Source organism: Acomys minous, assembly GCF_964271855.1.
Source record: "Acomys minous genome assembly, chromosome: 4".
Lineage (NCBI taxonomy): Eukaryota > Metazoa > Chordata > Mammalia > Rodentia > Muridae > Acomys > Acomys minous.
This window is the reverse complement of record NC_140486.1, coordinates 132100698-132123028: the sequence shown is the minus strand read 5'-3', so window position 1 is coordinate 132123028 and position 22331 is coordinate 132100698. Positions and strand designations below refer to the sequence as shown.

The following is a 22331-nucleotide window of genomic DNA, read 5'->3' as shown; positions in this document are numbered from 1 at the left end:
GAGGCACTGAGTTTAGAATGAGCTATTCTGAAACCTCGAAGCCTACCCACATGACGCACTCCTCCAACAGGGCCATATCTTTAGTCTATCAGGTAGTGCCACCGCTGGTCGCCCATGAGCCTGTGGGTACTCTCACACACAGCACCCCTGATGTGCATGCGCTGTTCATCTCATAAAGGAGGCACTGAGATACCAGCCTGCTGCAGCATGAAAGAACGCAGAACAACAGGGGATGTTGGGATTTGGCATTTTCAACTGTTTTCCTGAAAAACTACTAAAGCGTAAAGTCCTATTTTACTGGAAAAGACCCTTTAGACGCAGTTAGGGTGGGCCTGGAACTTGTGAGCACCGTCTGCACCAACATTTAGGCATGGCAAGCTGAGACTGGGGTGCTGCACTCACACTCACGTTTAGGAGGTTTGCTAGACTACATTGTGAGACTCTTAGACCAACAGCAGAGTGGACAGTGTGTGAAACTCTCAGCAACATAGAGATCCACACTGTGTGTCATCTCCAGTGATAGTTATGTCTGTCTCCTACTCAACCAAGCACTGTGTGTAACCACTGTTGACATTCTTATTGTCTGCATATCTTATCCGTAACAAAGCACTGATTCTCCTTCCGTTTTTGGCCGTCTGCATCCTAGTTTGATAAGCAGTTAAGACAGGAGGGGAGAGGAGCTAGAGGAAGCATGGGTACGTGTAGGATAGTCAACTTCCATTTTTTTACTCTTTTATTTGTCTCCTGCTTTTAAAATTTTGCATGATATTGATGCTTTATGAGGTATTTTGCTTAACAGTGTGCCCTTTGAATATATCCCATATTAATGCATCACTACAGGGATCTCGCAAGCTCCCATATTTGCTAGAAAGCAAGCAAGCATTTGAATTTACAGCATGGATTATTAATACCAACTTTAATCAGGGGCTAAATGGTATTGTTAAATGCCATTGTGTAAAAAGCTTGAAAATTGACAGAAATGTTAAACTATAGATTGGTACTAGAAGCAGGCAGTGGCAAGCGCTGTTATTTGTCTTTAGTATAACGTGGTCATTTTGGTAAACTGGCATCCTAGAGTTTATTCATTGATAAAAGAAGCATAAATACAGCAAATTACTATATAAGTAATTATATTGTTTGGTACATACTTATTTGTGTTTATTAAAACATTTGTGTCTGTTTCAGTCTATTCCGGTGATTAATGGAAGGCAGTTACAGAACCCTCTCATCGTTCAACTCTGTGATCAGTGGGATAATCCTGCACTAGTTCCAAATGTTAAAATTAGTCTCATAAAAGCTAGCAGTTTAAAGGTAAGTTTCAAGGCTAGAGAGGGGCTCAGTGGCTAAGAGCAGTTGCTGTTCTTGCAGAGGACATAGGTTTGGTGTTACAGTAATTTGTATCCGTTCAGCCTACGAAGCAAATAACTGACACAGGGAGACTGAAATGTACTTTAAAGCTGCCAGCACTTAGCCGGGCAGAGTCTGAACTGATTCTAATCCACTCGTGAACGCCAAGTCCCCATCTCCAACCCTCAGACTCTTTTCTCCCCTCCAGGAAGTCCTGCCTTCCTCTTCCTGTCCTTGTGCCCAGCTGATTGGCTAAACAGCGCTTTATTGACAGTTGATACGTTCACTCCACGTTCCTACACAGTTCGGTTTAGTATCCACACGGCAACTTAAAACCAGTTGCCAGGAACTCCAGTTCCAGAGGCTTCTGTGTCCCTTTCTGGCCTCCACAGGCATGGAAGTAGAGTGTAGACATACATGCAGACAGAGCACCCATACACATGAAACAAAAATAAGCTAGGCCTTAAGAAAAACTGTATTTTAAGACAATGTAGCTCAGTAAGTAGGAACGTGCTTCCTAGCATGAACAGAGATCTGTGTCTGATCTCTGTCACCTTCTTCCCCCTTGGGCTTCCTAAAGATCAGCACTTTTCTCCATGCTAGGATCAGTTGTCACATTTTATTCTCTTTAAGAAAAAAAAGTATAGTCTTATGTAATCTTTATTATTGTGTAATATAAATCAAAGTCTTTGTATATGATAAAGTGAAGTTTTTAGAGTATTAGGATGGTTTGTCTCATCTTACAAAGAGTTGCCTGAACTTGGGCACAGCTGTTAGACCTGGGAAGGATGGGTTCAGGCAGCCTAAAGTATCACTCCTCAGATGTTTTATAAATGCAATAGAGTAGTTGATATTGCACAAAACTGACAGAGCTCTTGAATTTAATTAATTCAGACAGAATCCCACCCCACATTTTCTAGGATCTCACAAATTTATTTTAAAAGCTCATGGAGGAAATTAAAATACCAAAATTTTTATATGATATTCATGGTTTATATCCCTAATAAAGTCATGAAAACCAAGATTTTCAGGGCTATCAAAGAAGACTATGATATCACCCCTATAAAAAGTAATATAAGACATCTCTGAGTTAGGATGAAGACTTTGGGACCAATGGGGAAAACAGAGAAAAGCCTGGTAAATGAGACAGGCTCTCTAGAGGACAGGCTTTCCCGTCACTTTTCCTTCCCATTCATGGTCTTACTGTAACCTGGGCCGAGCCGTTGTGTTCCCGTAAGTAGAGTTGAGAGTTAGAATTTAGGAGAGTCTTTTTGAATGATTTTTTGGAGCTGTGATTACATGTTTTGTTTTGTTTTGGTTTTTTTTTGTCTAGTTTTAGATTTGAAATTCTTATTTTTTATAGTTATTTGACATATAATTTAAGAACATTTTAGAAACATGGTAATAGAAAAGACTTTGATAGATTTCTAGACTTTTCTAACTGGCCTTTTAATTTTGTTTTATTTGTAGCTAATGCCTTCAAACCAACAGTATAAAACAGATGATCAGGGCAGAGCTAATTTGGGGGTGTTCACTGTTTTTGCTCCAAGGTAAGAAATGGAAGTTTTACAGTATTGGTGTTACAGAGATTGGATTTTCTTATTAATCTCTGAATTTAATATTATAATAACTGGGGTCTGGAGAGATGGCTCAGAGGTTAAGAGCACTGGCTGGTCTTTCTAATTCCCAGCAGCCACGTGGTAGCTCACAACCATCTATAGTCAAATTTAGTGTCCTATTCTGGCATGCAGGCAGAACACTGTATACATAATAAATAAATCTTTTTAAAAAGATTATAATAACTATGCTTCAATGTAGTGTTAGACAAGAATTTTAATTCAGAGTAGGAATAATAAGGGTCTCTAAAAACATTAAGCTTTAGGTGATAACCAATGTAATTTGAACCTCACCCCGATTTTTTTCCGTTTTTGTTAGGGGAGAACACACACTGCAGGTTAAAGGGGTCTCTAATAAGAGCAGCATTGAAGGGCCTGCAATTAAGTTAATGATTCTTCCAGACCCTGAGAAACCCATCCGTCTCAATGTTAAATATGACAGAGATGCCTCTTTTATAGCAGGAGATGTATTCACTGGTAAGTACTGGAGACTGTTCAAATAAATCTTTGGTGGTAATTTCTTTTATAGTAATACTAATGGGACAAATTATGTTTGATGTTCAGCATGATTTTTAAAAATGTTGATAAAGAAAATACATAAGACTAAGCAATTTCCCTCCTCATCCTGTTTTTCTGTAGTCTTTTAATTTAAAGAAGGACTGCAAGGTCATATATAAACTGATAGATTAAGGTAATTACTTTCAACGGGAGCCAAAGACTGGTGCAACACTTTGGAAGCTAAGGCGGAAGGATTGCAGCAAAGCTAGGGCCAGCCTTGGCTACAGAGTAAGACCATGTCTTACAGAAATGAAAACAAAATAAAAAGTAAAACTAAATGGTAACTATCATATAGCTCAGCTGTGTTATATATACTGTGATTTTATTATCTTAACACCATTGGAGCCAGGACCATTTAGCCTAAATTGGGTAGATACAAATTACATAAGGTTAAATTCTTTGAAAGCGACCATCCAATAATTAACTGCTCACTTAGATTCTTTGGCTTAGTTGTGAACATTGCAGCTTTCAGTAAACACAGACGATTGTAGGTGATGACTCAGCAATCATATACTCTGGCTATTGCTGTCAGTAGGAAATTAGTATGTCCTTTATTTGAGTAATTTTCTACAAACCTTGTTTCTGGAAGAGATGATTGCCTATGTGTACTTCTATGCAGAGAAGGAAGCATACCAAAAGGTTAGGGTTAAAATCGCTAAAACAGTTTACTGTTACTAATTAAAAAACACATATCCATAGGTTTTATACTTTATAAATTTTGTGTTAAGTCTGAGAGAAATAAAAACCTTTTTTATTCTAAAAAGTATAACAGGTACAAAATGTTGCATATAGCTAGTAAATATGATGGGGAGTGCTATATACGATGCTTTAGCTGCTTTACATCGTTAAGACGTAAAAGAACATTTTTGTTCTAGAAGTGTACGTGGCATGTAGATTGTGACCAGTTGGGCTGATTCGTAGGGACTAAGCACAGGCAGCCATGCCGCTCCAGTTTTGCATGGTAGATTTAACTGACATCATGGAAAACTGAAGCTACAGCGAAGACGAATGTCTTAGATTTATCTAGGAGAACTTGATGTTCAGACTTAGCCCTAGAAGTGGCCTGCTGTGATTAAGTGACCTAGGACCCTTGCTGGAGGTTCCTGGTTAAGTAATAGTCTCATTACTTTTTGTTTCGTGTCTTTGAATTGTCTTACTTTCTTTACCAGAATATTGTTATTAGATAAGTAAGTAAATTTTATGTTTACATGACAGATTTTATGGTTAGTGTGATTTCTGAAGGTGGTAATGTCATCAAAAATATTAACCCAACACGCATTTCCATGAAATTGTGGAAGCTGTCGAGTGGCGTGACGCAGCCACCAGCCAATGTGAGTAACGGCAAGCACTCAGGTGGGAAGCAGCGTAGTTTATGTGCCGTCAGGGCACGGTCCATGCCTTTATCCAGCGCCCGGGGCAGATCTGTCTGCGTAGGGTTTCAGTGCAGCCAGTATACATAAAGAGACTCTGTCTCAAAAGAAAAAAGAAGTAAGATAATTTAAATATTGTTCATTTAATATATCAGAAGTTACCATCTCAACATGCCGCCAGTATTTTAAAAATTGGGACTGTATATTCTTTGTCTGTTTAATTTGTGTGTGTGCGTATGTTATGAGTATGTGCTACGTGTGTGAGTGTACAGATGCGTACTTCCACGTACACCCATGCTTGCACATGCAGATGCTGGAGGAGGATGTCAGGTGCCTACCTTTGTTGCTCTGGTGTTTCGTTATTCCCCTGAGACAGGAAGCTCACCAACCAAAGCTCGCTCACGGGGCTGGGCTCCAAGCAAGATCTGGGATTCCTCCAGTCTCCACCCCGTCGGTGCTGGGGCACTGATAGGAAACCCAGGCCCAGTTTTTATGTTTGCTCTAGGCTTTCAGCTTAGGTCCTCATGCTTTCCCAGCTCTCGTATGCACTGAGGCGTGTCCCTAGCCTGATGTGTTCAAAATCATCAATAAGGAGAGTGTTTCTAACTGTGTATTTCAGCTCAGAAAACCACCTTTCAAGTGTTCAACAGTTACTTGCAGCCATTGGTTCTCATATGGTACAATATGAGGTAAATCTCAAAGTGGAAACCAAATCCGAAAACTTTGCAGAGCACCTAATTTAATAATCCACTTCAGTGTTGACCATTCATTTGAATAATGTGTTTAAAAGCCAGCTTACTTAACAGCCCAGAAGTTAACCAGCTGGGCAGTCTGGTCCAGGGTCCTTGTAAATATGTAAATCCAAACGCAGTCTGTTCGTTCATTCACATGGACTCATTTTCAACCTGAGTATACTCTTTTAACATTTGTTTTCTTCCTCTTCTGTTCCCCTTTCTAGGCAGAAACATTTAGTTGTAATAAAATAAAAGATCATGACAAGGAAGATGGCTGCTTCTGTTTCAGGTACCAGCAAAATAATTTCATAGTTTTCCATATGCTCAGGTTAGAGTGATTCAAGTTAGTAATGTTTGCGGTCTTTCCCTTTAAAAAGTAGTCTATGGTCAAGAAGAAAACATTGACTTTATTTCTTACCAATTTTGTTCAGAAGCATGTTTGCTTTGTTGTTGTTGTTGCTTTGTTTTCTTCTTTATTAAATATTGCTCCATATTGCTCCATAAACATGGTTGTGATGTGTTAATATTAGAACCTAGAAAATATATTGAGAGACTTTGTTTATGGTATCACTCAGTATTTATTTGTTTCAGTGTGTGCTGTATGAGCATGCGCGTGTGCGGCTGCTCGTGGACGCCAGAGGTGGGCATCGGGTGGTCTCCTCCATTGCACTCCTCTGTTTTTATTTTTGAGACAATATCTTTGTAGATCTGGCTTAGTGGCCATGAATCATGTTCGTCTGCCTCCATAGTGCAAAGCTTTTGCTTTTTCTTCATTACGGCCTGCAGTTTTGCTGATGTGATAGTCTGGAACGGTAGCTGTCGTCTTTCAGAATCATTTCTGTGTAGTGATCAGCTGTTGTTGTGACCGGCCTGCCTTTTCATGTGACCTGGGCCTTTTCCCCCGCAGCTCTCAGTGCCCTTTATTGCATGCACTGTTGGTTATAATATAAGAGGCCTTTGCTTTTTTTTTTTTTTTTTTTTTGGTTTTTTTTTTTTTTTTTCGAGACAGGGTCTCTCTGTGTAGCCTTGGCTGTCCTAGACTCACTTTGTAGACCAGGCTGACCTCGAACTCACAGCGATCCGCCTGCCTCTGCCTCCCGAGTGCTGGGATTAAAGGCGTGCGCCACCACCGCCCGGCGAGAGGCCTTTGCTTTATGGTCTTGTATATTTGTGGTTTTTTTGCATATCTCTTTTGCTAGACTTGGAAATTTTTCTTCTTTGACTTTTTTTTTTCCGAGACACTATTTTTTTTTTTTTAAATCTGTGCCTTCAACATAGAATTTCCCTCTTAAGTTTATCACTCATAAATTTGGTCTTTTCATACAATTCCAAAGCTCTGATGTGTTCTATGCATACGTTTTCGCTCTAACTTACTGATGTTTACCTGTGTGATCCAGCTCCTCCATCTTCCTTGTCTTCAAGCCCTGAGACTCTGCCCTGTACATGAACAACCTATTGACGGGCTTTTCATCGGGCTTTTTATTTGATTTCATGAGTTTTTCATTATTGTTTTTAAATTATCTATATTACCTGTAGGCCTGGCTACTGATCAATTAAGACACAGCCACTTGTTGTATTTTAAAATAGCCGTAGTCAACCTGTGGCAGGGCAGACATTAACCCTCTAAACCACTTCCCATGGCGTCTGCTTGTACCAATTTCTATCAAGCTACTTCCCATCCATAGTTCCCAGCCACGCCAGCCACACCAGCCACGCGCTTCTCCTCCATCCAACCCGCGGCGACCTTCTCCTCCTCCAGTCCTTCTCCTTCTTTCTCGTGGTAGTCTCTTCTTCCCAGGATTTCCCCCCCCTCCTCTCCTCCCCCCTCTCCCCTCCCCCCCCTCTCACCTTAGCTGCCAGGTGGGATGGCTTTTTATTAATCAAAAGGTGGGTCACATACAGCCAGCAGTAATTAGCATCAAAATACATTAGACCATTCCCCCAACAATTCCCCTTTCTTTTGTCTAAATAAAAGGTTATTTCTTTTATATACAGTAAGTACAATTACGAAAAATTATAAAAACCAATCGGTAAGACTTACATACATAATGTTTAATCAAAAGATATTTGGCAACCTTGAAGAGATATTATTTGTTTTATCTTTGTGAGTATAAAGTTTTGAACTGAAGAGCTATTAAAGTATCTTCTTAGCTCTTAAACAGCTAAGTTTAATTTTAAAAACTAACTGGTCTTCAGCCCCATCAGAGACTTGAGAAGGAATAAATTTAATTACCTGAGTAAACAGGAAGTTCAGGTTAGCAGTTTCCAAAATGAAAAAAATGACAGAGACAGTTTACTGCCTGAACAGTCACACAAAACTCTATATAACATTGGAGCATCATCTTCAACCTTCTTCCCAGTATATCTGACAGACATATTTGTGAAGCAGGAGCCATTGAAGACTTGTTTACCCTGTCTTGGCAGAGTCTGGCTGTCAACTCTGCCTGCCTGCATCCAAATTTGTCCATTTTAGGCAGAATTTTGTCTGTGGGAGAAACGAGGACATTTTTATCCAGCGGCTGTTTTGCCACACTCAAACATCTCCACAAGGAGGTTCTTCGATATTCATCTTGTGTGTGTGTGTGTGTGTGTGTGTGTGTGTGTGTGTGTGTGTGTGTGTGCGCGCGTGCGTGTTAGAGGAGGTACTGCCAGGAGTTAACCTGTCTTATTGTCAAAGAATCTTTAAAATAATAAAAACATTCTTAAATGCCATATTCTGTTGGTCTCTTGAGGTTTTTTTTAAGTCCTTATCTATTTTGCCATATCTATTTATAGAATCATATCTGTTAAACCTAGCATGTATATTCTTATACTTGACATGACTATGAATTAATTGATCAACAATAGACTTGTATTACTTAATTATCCTAAGCAGCTTACAATAATACTATCAGAGCATTGGAAGTAAACCACATATTAATTAAGTTGTAGGTATACAGTACCTCAGAGTAGACATATAATGTGTAAAGAATAATATTAAATTTTAATGTATCAAAATTAAACCTACTTTGTATCAATATAAAAAATTCCATATCAATAATTAACTTTATTTGTGAGTAACAATTAAGGCCTTAAATTAAGGAGTAGATTTAATAATCTACTTTTTGTCTTATCGTCCCTATATATCTCTATACTATTGGGGCCACTTAATGTTTTTTAAATTACCGGTATTATTAGTATACCCGGCTAGCGAACAGTCAAGACACAGACGCTTGTTATATTTTAAAATATCCATAGGAAGCCTGGGGCAGGGCAGACATTAATCCTCTAAACTACTTCCCATGGTGGGGCGGGTATACTTGCCCCAATCCCATGCCATCTGCTTCTAATGATTTCTGTCAAGCTACCTCCCGTCCATAATCCCAAATACTTGCTAATTATCATCATCTGGGCCCATGGTGGCCTTCTCCTTCCCCACCCCACCCCTCTCTGGAACCTTAGCCACACCTCTAGCTCAGGTGGGATGGCTTTGTATTAATCTCAGAGACAGCCAGCAGTAATTAGCATAAAATACGTTAGACCACCCCCCAACATTTCCTACCCAGCACCATTTCAGAGTGCTTTGAATTCTGTTTTTAGGTCCTGAGTTGAGTTCCTTATTTCACTCAGCTGTTTGTGCCCTTCTGGAGTATACTCAGTCCTCTTTGAGATGTTTGAACATCGTTATAATTATTCTTTGACTCCTTTTCCTGGAATGTCATCTACGTCATTAGAACCCCTTAATACGGAATCAGTCGTTTTAGAGGGTGCGTGTTGTGTTGGGGTTTTGTGTGTTACTTTGGTTTCCTCACTGAGGCTTGCACATGTAAAGTTGGTTGAGTTTTTATTCTTTTATTCAAGTCACCTTTCCTTTTTTCAGTGGAGGTTGGTCCAGCTTTCTTTTCTTGGAGGGATGCTGTGGTTTCTCTCCCTCCTGGTCTTCTTTGTATTAGTTTGTTCAGAAAGTGGGGGAGACTGTTGACTCTGTGGGTCAGTCGGATCAGCCTGTGTTTTCTTTGTGTACTGCTTTGTGCTCTCCACCCCTGCACTGGGAGGGTCTGGGGTGCTGAGGGCCAGCGCCCAGCTTGTCCACACCCTTGCTTGCAGCATGGTGCCCCTGCCTCTCCCAACCTTGTTCTGTTGTTTGGCTTCTGATTAGCACACCCTCTGCTGTTTGATGTGACCAGACTTTTCCTCACCTTGGGTTCCTGGGCACTCAACCTCTGCGTGACACCTGGAGCCTCACAGGCCTCTAAGTGCCCAAGTCCTCATGGCCTTGCTTTCTCTCCTGTCTTCTACTGCTAAAGTCCTGTTCACTGCAGCTGGACCCATGTTGCAGCTGCTGCACCCAGTGCCCGAAGCCCCTCAAGCTTGTCTGCCGGAATTGTTGTCTCACTTCATGGACTGTGACCTGTGCCTGTGGGTGCTTGTGCTGGGCCCACAGACCTGGCTCTTGTTGTTATGTCTTCATTCCACTTCATTCCCCCTTATGACATGCTGTTTGTTTGTTTGTTTGTTTGTTAGTTTGTTTTGGGTTTTTCGAGACATGGTTTCTCTGTGTAGCCTTGGCTGTCCTGGACTTGCTTTGTAGACCAGGCTGGCCTTGAACTCACAGCAATCTACCTGCCTCTGCCTCCCAAGTGCTGGGATTAAATGCGTGCGCCACCACGCCTGGCTCATTCTTTTAACTATATCTTTTATAATGTCATGTAAGTGTTGGTTTGAGGTTTTGTTTGTTTTTTGTTGTTGCTTATTAGGGATAGCTGTAATCCTCTGATTCAAACATTTAGACCACATGTAACCAGTACACTTAATCTTATGTTACCGGTTTGTTTGTTTGTTTTTTATTTTCAATGTGGTCTTTTTTTCTTTAGATTATTGTATGTATATTTATGTGCATCACATATGCACCTGGTTCCTGTGAGTCAGGAGAAAACACCACGTTTCCCTAGAACTGGATTCATAGATGGTTGTGAGCCACCGTGTGGCTGCTGGAAATTGACCTGACCCTTTGCAAGAACAAAAGCTATTAACTACTGGCCCATCTCCATCTTGATCCTATGTTGTGTTTTTAGATTTGCGGAGTTGATTCTCTGCTTCCACCTTTTCCTGGGATTCTGGCATTGAACTCTGGCAAGCACCTACTGAGCCATCTCACTGACCAGTTTCATCTTTTCTCTCTTTTCTTGCTTTATTTCACTTTGATCTATTGTCTGTAGTTGTCATTCTATGGTAAATTGGTAAGTTAGAAAGCCTGACTTATGGTGCTTTGAATCCTAGCATCCTGGGATGCAGAGACCAGCAGATCTTTTTGAGTTCTAGGACTGCCAGGGCTATGTAGAAAAACCCTGTCTTAGATAAGAAACAAAAACTCATTACTGTGAATTGGAAGATACGGCTTCTTGTTCTTTGTTCTTTTCTGAGTGGCTCCCTTCAGGTTAAGCATGTGTCCTATTGTGATGTGTAATAATATTTGTGTTTTCTGTCTTCTTGAGAAATTCTAATTTTCTTCTTCCAGTTTACATTCCTTTTTGTTGTGCATTTAAGGCACTGTTACTATTAAATTGTATGTCAGAAATGGTCATTTATACTTATTTTTCTTTTCTATTAATCTTTTTATAGTTTTATATTAAATTTTTAAAAAAGATTTATTTGATTTATGTATTTATTCATTACATATACAGTGTTCTCCCTCCCTGTACACCTGCGCGCCAGAAGAGGGCACCAGATCGCATTATAGATGGTTGTGAGCCACCACGTAGTTGCTGGGAATTGAACTTGGAACCTTTGGAAGAGCAGCTAGTGCTCTTAACCTCTGAGCCATCTCTCCAGCCCCTATAGTTTTATATGATAAATATATAAAAATTATTTGTCAATTAAAAAAAGTGTAGCACCATGAAGAGTTTGGTTTCGTTCTTTGAGACAGCTTCTCATTATGTAGCTCAGGCTAGCCTGAAACTATGTAGACTGAGCTGGCCTCATACTCAGAGCAAATCTCTTGTTTTAACCTTTCCAATACTAAGATCACAAGTACAAGCCATGATGCCCTGGTGTTTTCTGTTAATCTTGGGCTCAGCACTATCACAGTAGAAAGTTCTAATGAGATTTCTAGTGGTGATCAATTATGTTGTTATCTTTAATTATATATGGTTGTACTTACTTTCAGACTTGAAGGACATGCTAGTAACTAGTTTCTTTGCTGGCAGTTTATTAGAGTACCAAAGAGCCTGTGTGGCCCATGTTTCCCTCACCTTTTGGTCCTCCTGCCTCAGCCCAGGCCCAGCTTTCTTGGCATTCTTCTTTTATCTGCCTGCCATTCCTTCCACTCTTCTAATGCTTGGTTTTGTTTTTCATTTTTGTGTTTGTTTAGTTTGGGTTGTTTTTGTTTTTTCAAAGACAAGGTTTCTCTATGTATCAGCCCTAGCTGTCCTGCAGCTGCCAGGCTGGCCTCAGAGTCACAGAGATCTGCCCACTTCTGCCTCCCGGGTACTGGGATTTAAGGCGTGCACCACTATGTCTGATACTTTAAGGTATTTTCAGTTAGCTAAGTCTCTATTTGGTAGAACTTAATTTGTTGTTAAGACTGTCTTGAGTTAACAATTTCTGAGCAGCATTTTTAGTCCTAGTACTTGTATTTCATTATTTAAGGCTCTTTGTTTTGTTCAAGTTAGGCTCAAATTTCTTGATTCAAATATGATTCTCCCTTCTCCACCCCCTAAGTCACTGGGACTAGTCTACTCACATTTCATCTTTGGGGTGTGTCTGTGGGTGAGGGGTGTTGCTGTAGCCCAATCTGTCCTCCAACTCTTAGTTTTTCTTGCTTCAGTCTCTGGGAGGCTAGAGTTACAGGCATGTGCCACTTCTCAGTGTATCAGCCTGAATAGCTAAGATCTGTTTAGAGTTCCCATGGGTTCCTAGGATGTCTCGTTTCTGTTCATTTTCAGTCTAGTTCCTTTGCTTCTTCATGTACTTGATTATTTTTATTTTTATTATTGTTGTCATTTTAACCTTTGGACATTAATATATGTGGAGATGATTGTTGAGAATAGCAGCCCTTGCCTAGAGAAGCTTACATTTGCTTCTCCTGTAAATGAAGGTGGTTCTGAGCTGGAGCGAGCTTGCCTTGGGAGTCCACCCGCCTCAGGCTTCCTGTGTCCTAGAACTGGTCCCCAGGGACCGTGGTCATGAGAGTGAGACTTAACCCTCGGCTCCCATCCTACTTTATTATACCTTTTAGCTATTAGCTCCTAAGCAATTATTTAACATAAGTGTTTTAGGAAAGGGTTGTGTTTTGTTTTTTTGTTTCCATGTGGGAGATCAGCTGTTTAATTTTTACTGTAACTTTCATGTTTTTATTATGGTTGAGTATGGTTCAGATGGACTGAGTGTATCTCTTAATAGGCACTGAATTTCTTATTGATAATTAAATCACAATAAACAGCTTGACTTATATAAAGTCAGACATTAAGAAAAATGCCTGAGGATCTCTGTGAGTTCGAGGCCAACCTGGTTGAAGGTTAGTAAGGTGGGACATGAGTTTGGTTCCCAGCACCCAGCCACATGTAACACCAGGTCAGAGTACCAGGGGATCTGCCGCCTTGTATATATACAAACAAGAAGGCAAAAAACAGGGCTGGAGAGATGGCTCAGTGGCTTAAGAGCACTGTCTGCTCTTCTAAAGGTCCTGAGTTCAATGTGATGTGACTCCGTCTTCTGGTGTACATGCAGGCAGAACACTGTGTACGTAATAAATAAATAAATAAGAACAAAAAGAAGGCAAAAACATTAAAAAGTGTAATAAGTAATCTAAAGTCAATATTAGGTGTGCAGCATTAGTAATTCTTCTGTTCATTTGCTTGTTATGAAAGGAAACAAATGTTAATGCTCTGAATTCTTCTACTTTTTGTTAACATTTTACTGCTCTTACCTCTTTATTCTAGGGAAAAGACAATCCCTAACAAAGTAGGAACATACTGTATCCAGTTTGATTTTGTGCTCGATAAAACAAATATGCTTAACAGCGAACAGGTTTGTATACTTTATCTTATGTATCATGATATTTACTCATAAACAAAGTATTTGTTTTTAAAGAGAATTATTAGGTGCAAAAGTCACTTCCCTATTCATGGGAGGCATTTGAAAACACCCAGTGGGTCCCCAATACTAAACTAAACTCAGTAGACCGTGTTTTCTCCTGTGTATGCATTCATTTTTATTGGTGTTTTGGTTTGGGTTTTTTGGCCTTTTTTTAAAGGACCCGGTGTCTCTGTGTAGCTCTGGCTGTCCTAGACTCACTTTGCAGACCAAGCTGGCCTCAAATTCACAGCGTTCTCCCTACCTCTACCTCCCTGAGTGCTGGGTTTAAAGACATGTGCCACCATGCCTGGCTATATGTATGCATTCTTAGGATCACATTTAATAAAGTAGACCTGCTGAGATTAGCAACAATAATAAAATCAAGAGATTATAACATACTGAAATTAGTGATGAAATCTTATAAAATAATTATTTCCAGAATTTTCCATTTAATATTTTCAGAGCAGTAATTGATGACAGATGACTGAGCTATTGCAAGTAACCCTGCGGTAAAGCAGGGGCTTTATAATGTAACTCAGAAAAATTAGGATGAAATCATTATTTTTGAGGGAAAAAAAGGAAATTTTTTAGGATAACTTTTTATTTAGTATATGCTGCCTTTCCTCTGAAATAGTAAAGTGTTCATAGGAGTACATTGTTAATACAGATGTTGCTTTTGTTTTGAAGGTTATAGTTGATGTTCTGCCCAATCAGCCTATGAAGTTGGTTCCTGACATCCAGCCAGCAACCCCAGCTGTTTCTAATGTTCGCTCCATGGCCAGCAGGACCTTGGTCAAAAACCTACATCTCAGTATTACAGTAATGTCTCTCTGTACCTTCTTCAAACACTGCAGACTTTAACAAGAGTAATTGGCTGTGATACTCAGATTCAGAATGGTTGTTACAGAGTGATATTGATCACTCAATTTAAACCTACTGGAAAAACTTGAACGAATTAAATTTGTGTAAACATTTTTGTTTTGACATAGCAATGTGCCTTGTTTCTGATTTACTCACACTCTTCTCTCAGCTGTCTTCTCGCCAGGTCTTCTAATTAGTCTTTCCCATTGTGTATTTTAAGGATAATTATGGTAATCACACCGGAATGGATCTGGTTGGCACTGTAGTAGCTACCATTAAAGGCTTTAATGAGGAGGACAGTGATACCCCACTCTTCATCGGGAAGGTCAGGACACTTGAGTTTCCCTTTGTGAATGGTTCTGCTGAAATTACGGTAAGTTTCTTAGATCATCTTTTCCAGCATCCATGATGCTAACCTGTTCTCTGTATGTGCAGCTGGGAGGATGTTCTGATGGTTTATGTCTAGTGCAGTAAGTTTAAAAATCAGTCGATGTGTTTGTGACTTTGCTATGACAAGTTGGGCCCAGAACGGTGTTTCCTTAGATCTTCTTCCATATGGGATGACAAATAGCTTTTGCTTATTGTGCTGATTTTTTAGCTTTGGTGACAATATGCCTGTCTTTTGTTGTAGTTACTAGTATTACACAGACAAAACATAGGCTAGGTAAAAATTTAATAAATTATCAGCCTATCGTTGGTATTTTTCTAAAAGAAAATAGTGTCATATACATATTTAATTCAGTGTAATATTATATTTAATATTAAATTCAGTGTAAAAACCCTCCATAAAGTAATTGTTATGTTGTTAACTATACAGAAATAACACTGACTGGCTCTGCAGTACTGGTTCATCTGAAGCTATAGTGTGTACACTAGCATAGCTTGGTGCATTTAATATACAATGAAGGATGTTGATTTCTATTTTAGTAAGGTTGTAGGACCAAGCTTTTGCAAGAATATTTTATCTTGTTTAGCTTATTTTTGATACATTTCTTCTTTGTTGAATAAAAGCAAATAAAAGCCTATATTATTAATAAACTGACTACAGTTATTTTCATCAGTCCTTGGTACAAATTTATTTCCTCTCCAGAGTTTATTTTTTTATCAGAAATGTTTCAACCTCCTCCTGTGTGGAAGCTAGATTGGTTCGTTGGTAGGTAGATACTGATTGACTTCAGAAATTACTGAGAAGAGAAACAATTGACCATAAAATAATATACATATTTAACATTTTTTTTACCATTATTGCAAGTATTTTTAAATTTATATTTCTACCGAAACTCTGTATGTCTTTTTTATGGGGAGGAGTTTTTTCCAGGACGACGCGAAGCTTCCTGTCGTCTGCTGAGCCTGGGGTTGCAGAGTGCACCACCACACCAAGTGCTTCTTACTTGCATAAGAAAAGCTTTGAACAATTGTAATCAAATTTACAGTTTATTTTTCTGAGCATGGTTAACCCTTGTCACCCTGCCAAGGTCAGTGTGCTGAAGCAGAGGGGTTGGGTTCGCCTCAGTTCAACAGATTAAGGTTGAAGCCATCCTTGGGCAGTTCATCGAGACTCTTCGTAAGTGTAAAAATGCCCAGGAGTGGCTGGGGCTGTAGCAGCTCATGGTTAGATCACTCATGTGTGAGGCCCTAGCTCTGGTCCCCAACAGTATTGTTTGTTAGAGATTAGACAGTGTTAGTTTAAGTATTTACTTTGTTTTTAGCTTCATTCCATTAAAGAGCTGGCTCTGCAGTTAGAGTGCTTGATGGCCTTCCACAGGACTGCAGTGCAGCTCCCAGGGGTCCGGTGCCTCTGCCCTTAGTGGGCAGCACATGCAGGCACACACACCTACCTGCACATAATTAGAAATAATTAAAATTTTTTCTTAAATCTTTAAACAGGCAAAAACAAAAAACAAAACAAAACTTTGATTGTGATCCTTGTTCCAGTTCATTAATTTTCTTAGACTCTTTATTGAATAGTTCAATATATACTAATAGTACATTTTCTTTTATTTTTTGTTCCTCATTCTTGTTTGTAGTCCGTTTACCAACATTTAAAAGTATGTAGTATATAAAGCTCTTCGGTGTAACTTGATATCACCTTGAATTCCTTTAAGACAGCCTGTGTAGGGCCTAAGCAGGGCCACTATTCTCAGTTTGCCTGCCTGTTTGAATCTCTTCACACTGAGGACAAATACCAGTTGCTGCTATTGTGAACTGTTCATGCTTCTTGTTGGCTTTGGTTTTGGTTTTTTGTGACAGGGTTTCTCTGTGTAGCCTTGGCTGTCCTGGACTCGCTCTGTAGATCTGGCTGGTCTTGAACTCACAGCGATCTGCCTGCCTCTGCCTCCCGAGCGCTGGGGTTACAGAGTGTACCACGGTTTCATAGTTGTTCTTATTATGGTGGGAAATAAGGTGTCTTTCCTACACCATAGTAAAGTTAGTAAGTTTCGTGCCCAGTTGGAAGTGCAATTATGCCCGTTTTCCTTCGGCCTTCTTCCACCTCCATGTGTATTTGAAGTTGCTGACTGCAGTTAAGACAGAAACTTATCTACTTCCCGGAGCTGCATAAAATCTAAACTTTATGTGTATGCGTGTCCCTCTTACCACCACAGGTTCCACTGAATAAACAGAAGAGCCTCCTCTGGCTCCACATGTCAGTGCTAAGTGAACAGGAGGAAGCGTGTTAACTTATATTCTGGTCTCAGGCTTATTTTGGTGGCCTGGTGCTGGGTGTTGACTGTTGAGGCTACTGAACTACATGTACTCCCCAGGCTGGTGTTTTCAAGAGTGCATACAAAACACTGACTAGAATACGCTAGTGTTTGTATGTAAACCAACGAACACAGGCTTTGTTCTAAATCATAATCTGGCATTGTCAGGTTCATTAATTGTACCATGTTATAGTCTATGCTATTTCCCTACGTGGTCTGAGATCTTCTAGAAACAGTCTCATTTTCATTCCTATGTGTCTATCCCATATTCGTAGAGTATATTTAACTACATTACAGATTAATAAGCATGTAATAGAATTAAAAGAAGTAACTGTGTTAATAAAATTAAAAGAAGTAACAGTGTGTTGACAATTTTTGACACTACATCATAGATATCAAAGTACTTCATTACCTAATTCTGTAACAGAAAAACGTTAATGGTTAGTAAAGGGGGGATTATCCTATATATATATCTGTATATAGTTAACATATTTTTGAAACCTGAGAAAATGCAAAATCTATTTTAAAAGGCAACCTAGTAGTATAAAAATAGATAAAGAAAATGAATGATTCTTTTAATTAGGAAGAATAAATGGCCATTAAATCAAAAGACATGAACTTGGCAACACTTAGGGAACAGCTAGTCAAAGCAATAGTAATTAGTGTGGAGTGCTTGGCGTCGCCAGGGGATTGTATTGTTGTACATTGCTGATGAAGGTAAACTGATAGAGCCTCTTCTCCCTTTAAGAGAAATTTGATACCAAGTAAAATAAGCTTTTAAATTAGCCATACTTCTCATTATCATAGAAAAGTTTGCAAGGAAATAATCAGCGACATACTCTTTTCCTGTTTCTTAAGTGATTGTTAAAATTTCAGGCTAAGTGTTCATCTCAAAGACTTAGTACTATAGTGTGGTTTATCTGTATTATTCATAAACATCTTAAATTAGTAACATTTTATGACTTGTCATTAACAAATCAAGCTTAAGGAAACAAGTTAAAGTATATGTTACTTTTTAAATAGAAACGATTTTTATATGTACTACGATTTTTATATGTACTTACAATCCTGTCTGTGCATTGCTGGTGGCTTTCAAAATCTCAGTGGGACTGAGAATTAGCTTACTCATTGTAAGTGTTTATAACTTTATGGTTTTTTATAATCTTCTATTAGTTTAGGATTTCTTATTTGGTTTTGGGGAGGTGTTGCTATGTTGTACAGTATTCTTGAGAACAAAGAACTTAAGGTCTTTTTCTACAGAGCTGAACATACATTTGAATTAAAACGTTAGTAACCGCGTCACTTGTGTTAGTTATATGCTTTAGTCTTGAGATCAGGTGTATTAACTTTTTGTGAATTGAAAAAAAGGTAAAAGTTTAAAAAACAAGTCTATGCATGTTCAGAGGCCTCTTGTTCTGTCACCTGGGACTGGACTCCCACGGCAACAGCTGTAACTTAAGCTCAGCCTGGTGCTTTGAGTACTTCTCTGTGTGTTTTTATAGCTCTTACTCTATCAGCTGTTTTACACTGCTGCAGCCCAAAGGTTTGAATCAAAGTAATTTTGTAGGTCAAGATAGAAGTGGCCACTGATGAAGATAGCTTGATGGGAAATACAACCTTTTCTTATAATTTTGCATTAAATATAGTTTTTGCTAAGTTGTACTAATTAGTTAATGTGGCTCTCCAATATCAAAGATAAATTCTTTTATGTCTTGGGTGTTGTTGTTGATGTTGAGTAAATCTGAAGAGTCAGCCAGTGTTTTTCATGTTCAGTTTTTACTGCTTCTTTGGTAGCCGTGTGAGAACACAGGCATCATTGGAATTCTCTTTTTTATGTCTTGTTTTTCTCATTCCTTTTTCACTTACACAGACTCTAGTGCTGGCAGAAAATAGTCCTGGAAGGGATAGTACTGAATATTTTATTATCTTTGAGCCTCAACTGTCAACTTTATCAAGAACATTAGAGCCATACAGCCTGCCATTTATGTTTTACAACGGTAAGTCTTTAGGAGAGTAGTCTTATACTGAATAGGCAGTGGCAGCCTCACTCTGCGTGTGCACCGTAGTCTGTAGGCAGTGGCACTTAGGTAGCCTCACTCTGCGTGTGCACCATAGTCTGTAGGCAGTGGCACTTAGGTAGCCTCACTCTGCGTGTGCACCATAGTCTGTAGGCAGTGGCACTTAGGTAGCCTCACTCTGCGTGTGCACCGTAGTCTGTAGGCAGTGACACTTAGGTAGCCTCACTCTGCGTGTGCACCGTAGTCTGTAGGCAGTGACACTTAGGTAGCCTCACTCTGCGTGTGCACCGTAGTCTGTAGGCAGTGGCACTTAGGTAGCCTCACTCTGCGTGTGCACCGTAGTCTGTAGGCAGTGGCACTTAGGTAGCCTCACTCTGCGTGTGCACCATAGTCTGTAGGCAGTGGCACTTAGGTAGCCTCACTCTGCGTGTGCACCGTAGTCTGTAGGCAGTGGCACTTAGGTAGCCTCACTCTGCGTGTGCACCGTAGTCTGTAGGCAGTGGCACTTAGGTAGCCTCACTCTGCGTGTGCATCAATGAAGATGTCAGTTTGTAGGTTGTTTAAATTATCTGAACGTTTTTCTTAGATGTTAAAAAACAGCAACAAATGGCAGCACTGACAAAAGAAAAGGACCAGCTGTCTAAGTCCATCGTCATGTACAGAAGCCTGTTTGATGCCAACAAGCAGCTTGTTGACGAAATGAAATGTAAGTCACCTTGTGTACAAGGCAATGATAAGTACAGAAAGATGGCAAGAACAGGTCATCACTGGTCACTTGGTAATTCTTAACATGAAGTGTCCCTGACTTTAAGCTAGTAGCAGGCTTACAGACTATAGAGATGGGACCTTTTCCTCTAGAAATGTGGACCTGTGGAAAATTTAAGGCTTTGACAATATTGATAGCTAACTTGTCTAGCTGCAGCTTCCGGCAAACGATGTCACTGGGGATAACTCATAACTTAATTTTTAGTTTTAATCATGAGCTCTTTGTATTTTACATATCACAGTAGCATATGAGTCTATAAGTACTAAAAAATGAAATATTTAACATACTCTTCAGTTAGTCCAGAAAATGTTATCTCTTAAAGTGATATTTATAGACAATTCAAATAAGACATTTGTTGAATTATACTCTGTTACCTGTTTTTTATTTGCCAAATATTTTTACTATAGGTTTTAATTTGTTCTAGTTTTTTACTTTTTTCCCCCTTCTCAAGTTAGGATTTCTCTGTGTAGGCCTGGCTATACTGGAACTCACTGTCTAGACTAGGCTGGCCATGCGCTCAGATCCACCTGCTCTGTGTCTACAGTGCTGGGATTACAGGCGTGCGCCGCCGCCACCACTAGCAAAAGGGTCGTATGTTTTTATGTGGATAGGTCTTTCGCCTGCATGTGTGCCTGTGCGTAGTGCCCAGAGTGACCAGAAGATGTCAGGTCCCATCGAGCTGGGAGCTGTGACCTGCCCTTCAAGTGCTGAGAATTGAACCCAGGTCCTCTGTAAGAGCAGCCAGTGCTCCCAACCACTGAGACATCTCTCCAGCTTAGTTTTATGCTTTTGTATTAGTTGTATAGTTTAAAATGTACAGGGACTTGGAGCACTGGCTGCTCTCCTAAATGAGCCAGGTTTGATTCCTGGCACCCACAGCGGCTACTCATCTGTAACTCCAGTTCCTGGGGAGCCAGGTCCTCTTCTGGCCTCCATGGGCACCAGACACACAGTAGTACAGATGTACATGCAGACAAAACACCCATACACATAAAATAAAATTAAATTTAAAATATAGTTATGCAGACATTTTATAATATAATTCACTTTTTTAGTAATTAACTAAGAACCCTGTATTGCCTGTGTCGTGTTTTTCTCTATCGATTAAGGCTATAGGTAAGCTGTTGACATGTCATTTGTATAGATTGTTTATGAACTTCTACCCCTGCAGTTGTGTAACTCATGTATCCATGAAAGTTTGCAGTAGTATGATACCATAGCATATCCTAGTACATTAATTTTGTTTCTCCTTTTATGTATCATTGAGCCTTGTGATATATAGCTTAAGTTAGCAGTTATTACTTGATGGTTTTCATTTCTAACATCAAACATTAAAAGAAAAAAGTAGTTGAAATTTTTTTTCATAAGCTATGGTTTAAGGACTATTAAACATAAATGTAATTTTTCATTTTTATTTTCTTAATTTTAGGTCAGGTTGAAGAAGCAAAATTAAAAGAGGCCCAGCTACGAAATGAATTAAAAGCATACAATATTGATATTCCTGCAACACAACAGGTATAACTTCCAAGTATACAGTAACTTTTTTTTATTAAATTCAACTACTTGATTTATTAGGAATTCTGCAGACACTTCTGTTGTTAACTTGACGTTTTGTGTGTGTGTGTGCGTGTGTGCATACATGCACATGTGCATCCTTTTGCAGTCTGTACATGTACCATGGTATATACATGGAAGTCAGAGGACAGCTTTGTGGAATTTGTTCTCTCCTTCCGTCTTCATGTGGATTTGGAGATCTAACTTAGGTCTCAGGCTTGGGAGAAACGTCTGTCCGTTGATGTCTACATGTGTGCCATGGCACTGCATAAACATAGACTATGTTTGTTTGGTTGGTCCATTTAGTTATTTTGTGCATATGAATGTTTTGCCTGAATGCAGGTTGGATCACCTGCACCTGAGACCTTGAGTTGCTTATGAGCCACAATATGGGTGCTGAAATTGAACCTTGATCCCCTGTAAAAATAACAGATTTTCTTTACTTTTGAGCCATCTCCTCAACTCCACAATATGTTTTTAAGTAACACAAAATAGTACAGAGTATTTCCTAGCTAATAGTTTTGTTTGTGATATAGTTTCAGAGAGATGACTAACTACATAGTGTGTTCATTTTTTTTTAATCTTTTGCTTTATCATGTTTTTGTTTTTGATAGACAGAGTCTTGTTATGTGGTTCAGACTGGGTTCAAACTCTTTCTTCCTCAACCTTGTGAATGCTGGGATTACAGGTGAATACCACTGGATCTGGCTAGGCAGCACATTTTATAACAAAGACTTTAAAAAATCATTG

The 22331-nt window shown here is 39.3% G+C and overlaps 1 protein-coding gene across 2 annotated transcripts in view; it reads left to right on the top strand.

The window, feature by feature from the left end:
- The window catches only part of SMCHD1 (structural maintenance of chromosomes flexible hinge domain containing 1), a 118431-nt gene that overhangs the window by 81795 nt on the left and 14305 nt on the right, over positions 1 to 22331 (top strand). For both annotated transcript variants that reach the window (XM_084780274.1, XM_084780275.1), the window contains 11 exons: positions 1186 to 1311; positions 2818 to 2897; positions 3283 to 3440; positions 4737 to 4852; positions 5850 to 5914; positions 13545 to 13632; positions 14368 to 14499; positions 14762 to 14914; positions 19114 to 19240; positions 19848 to 19967; positions 21457 to 21542. In XM_084780274.1, coding sequence (XP_084636400.1) covers positions 1186 to 1311; positions 2818 to 2897; positions 3283 to 3440; positions 4737 to 4852; positions 5850 to 5914; positions 13545 to 13632; positions 14368 to 14499; positions 14762 to 14914; positions 19114 to 19240; positions 19848 to 19967; positions 21457 to 21542 — 1251 coding nt within the window. The remainder of the gene's footprint in view (positions 1 to 1185; positions 1312 to 2817; positions 2898 to 3282; positions 3441 to 4736; positions 4853 to 5849; positions 5915 to 13544; positions 13633 to 14367; positions 14500 to 14761; positions 14915 to 19113; positions 19241 to 19847; positions 19968 to 21456; positions 21543 to 22331) is intronic.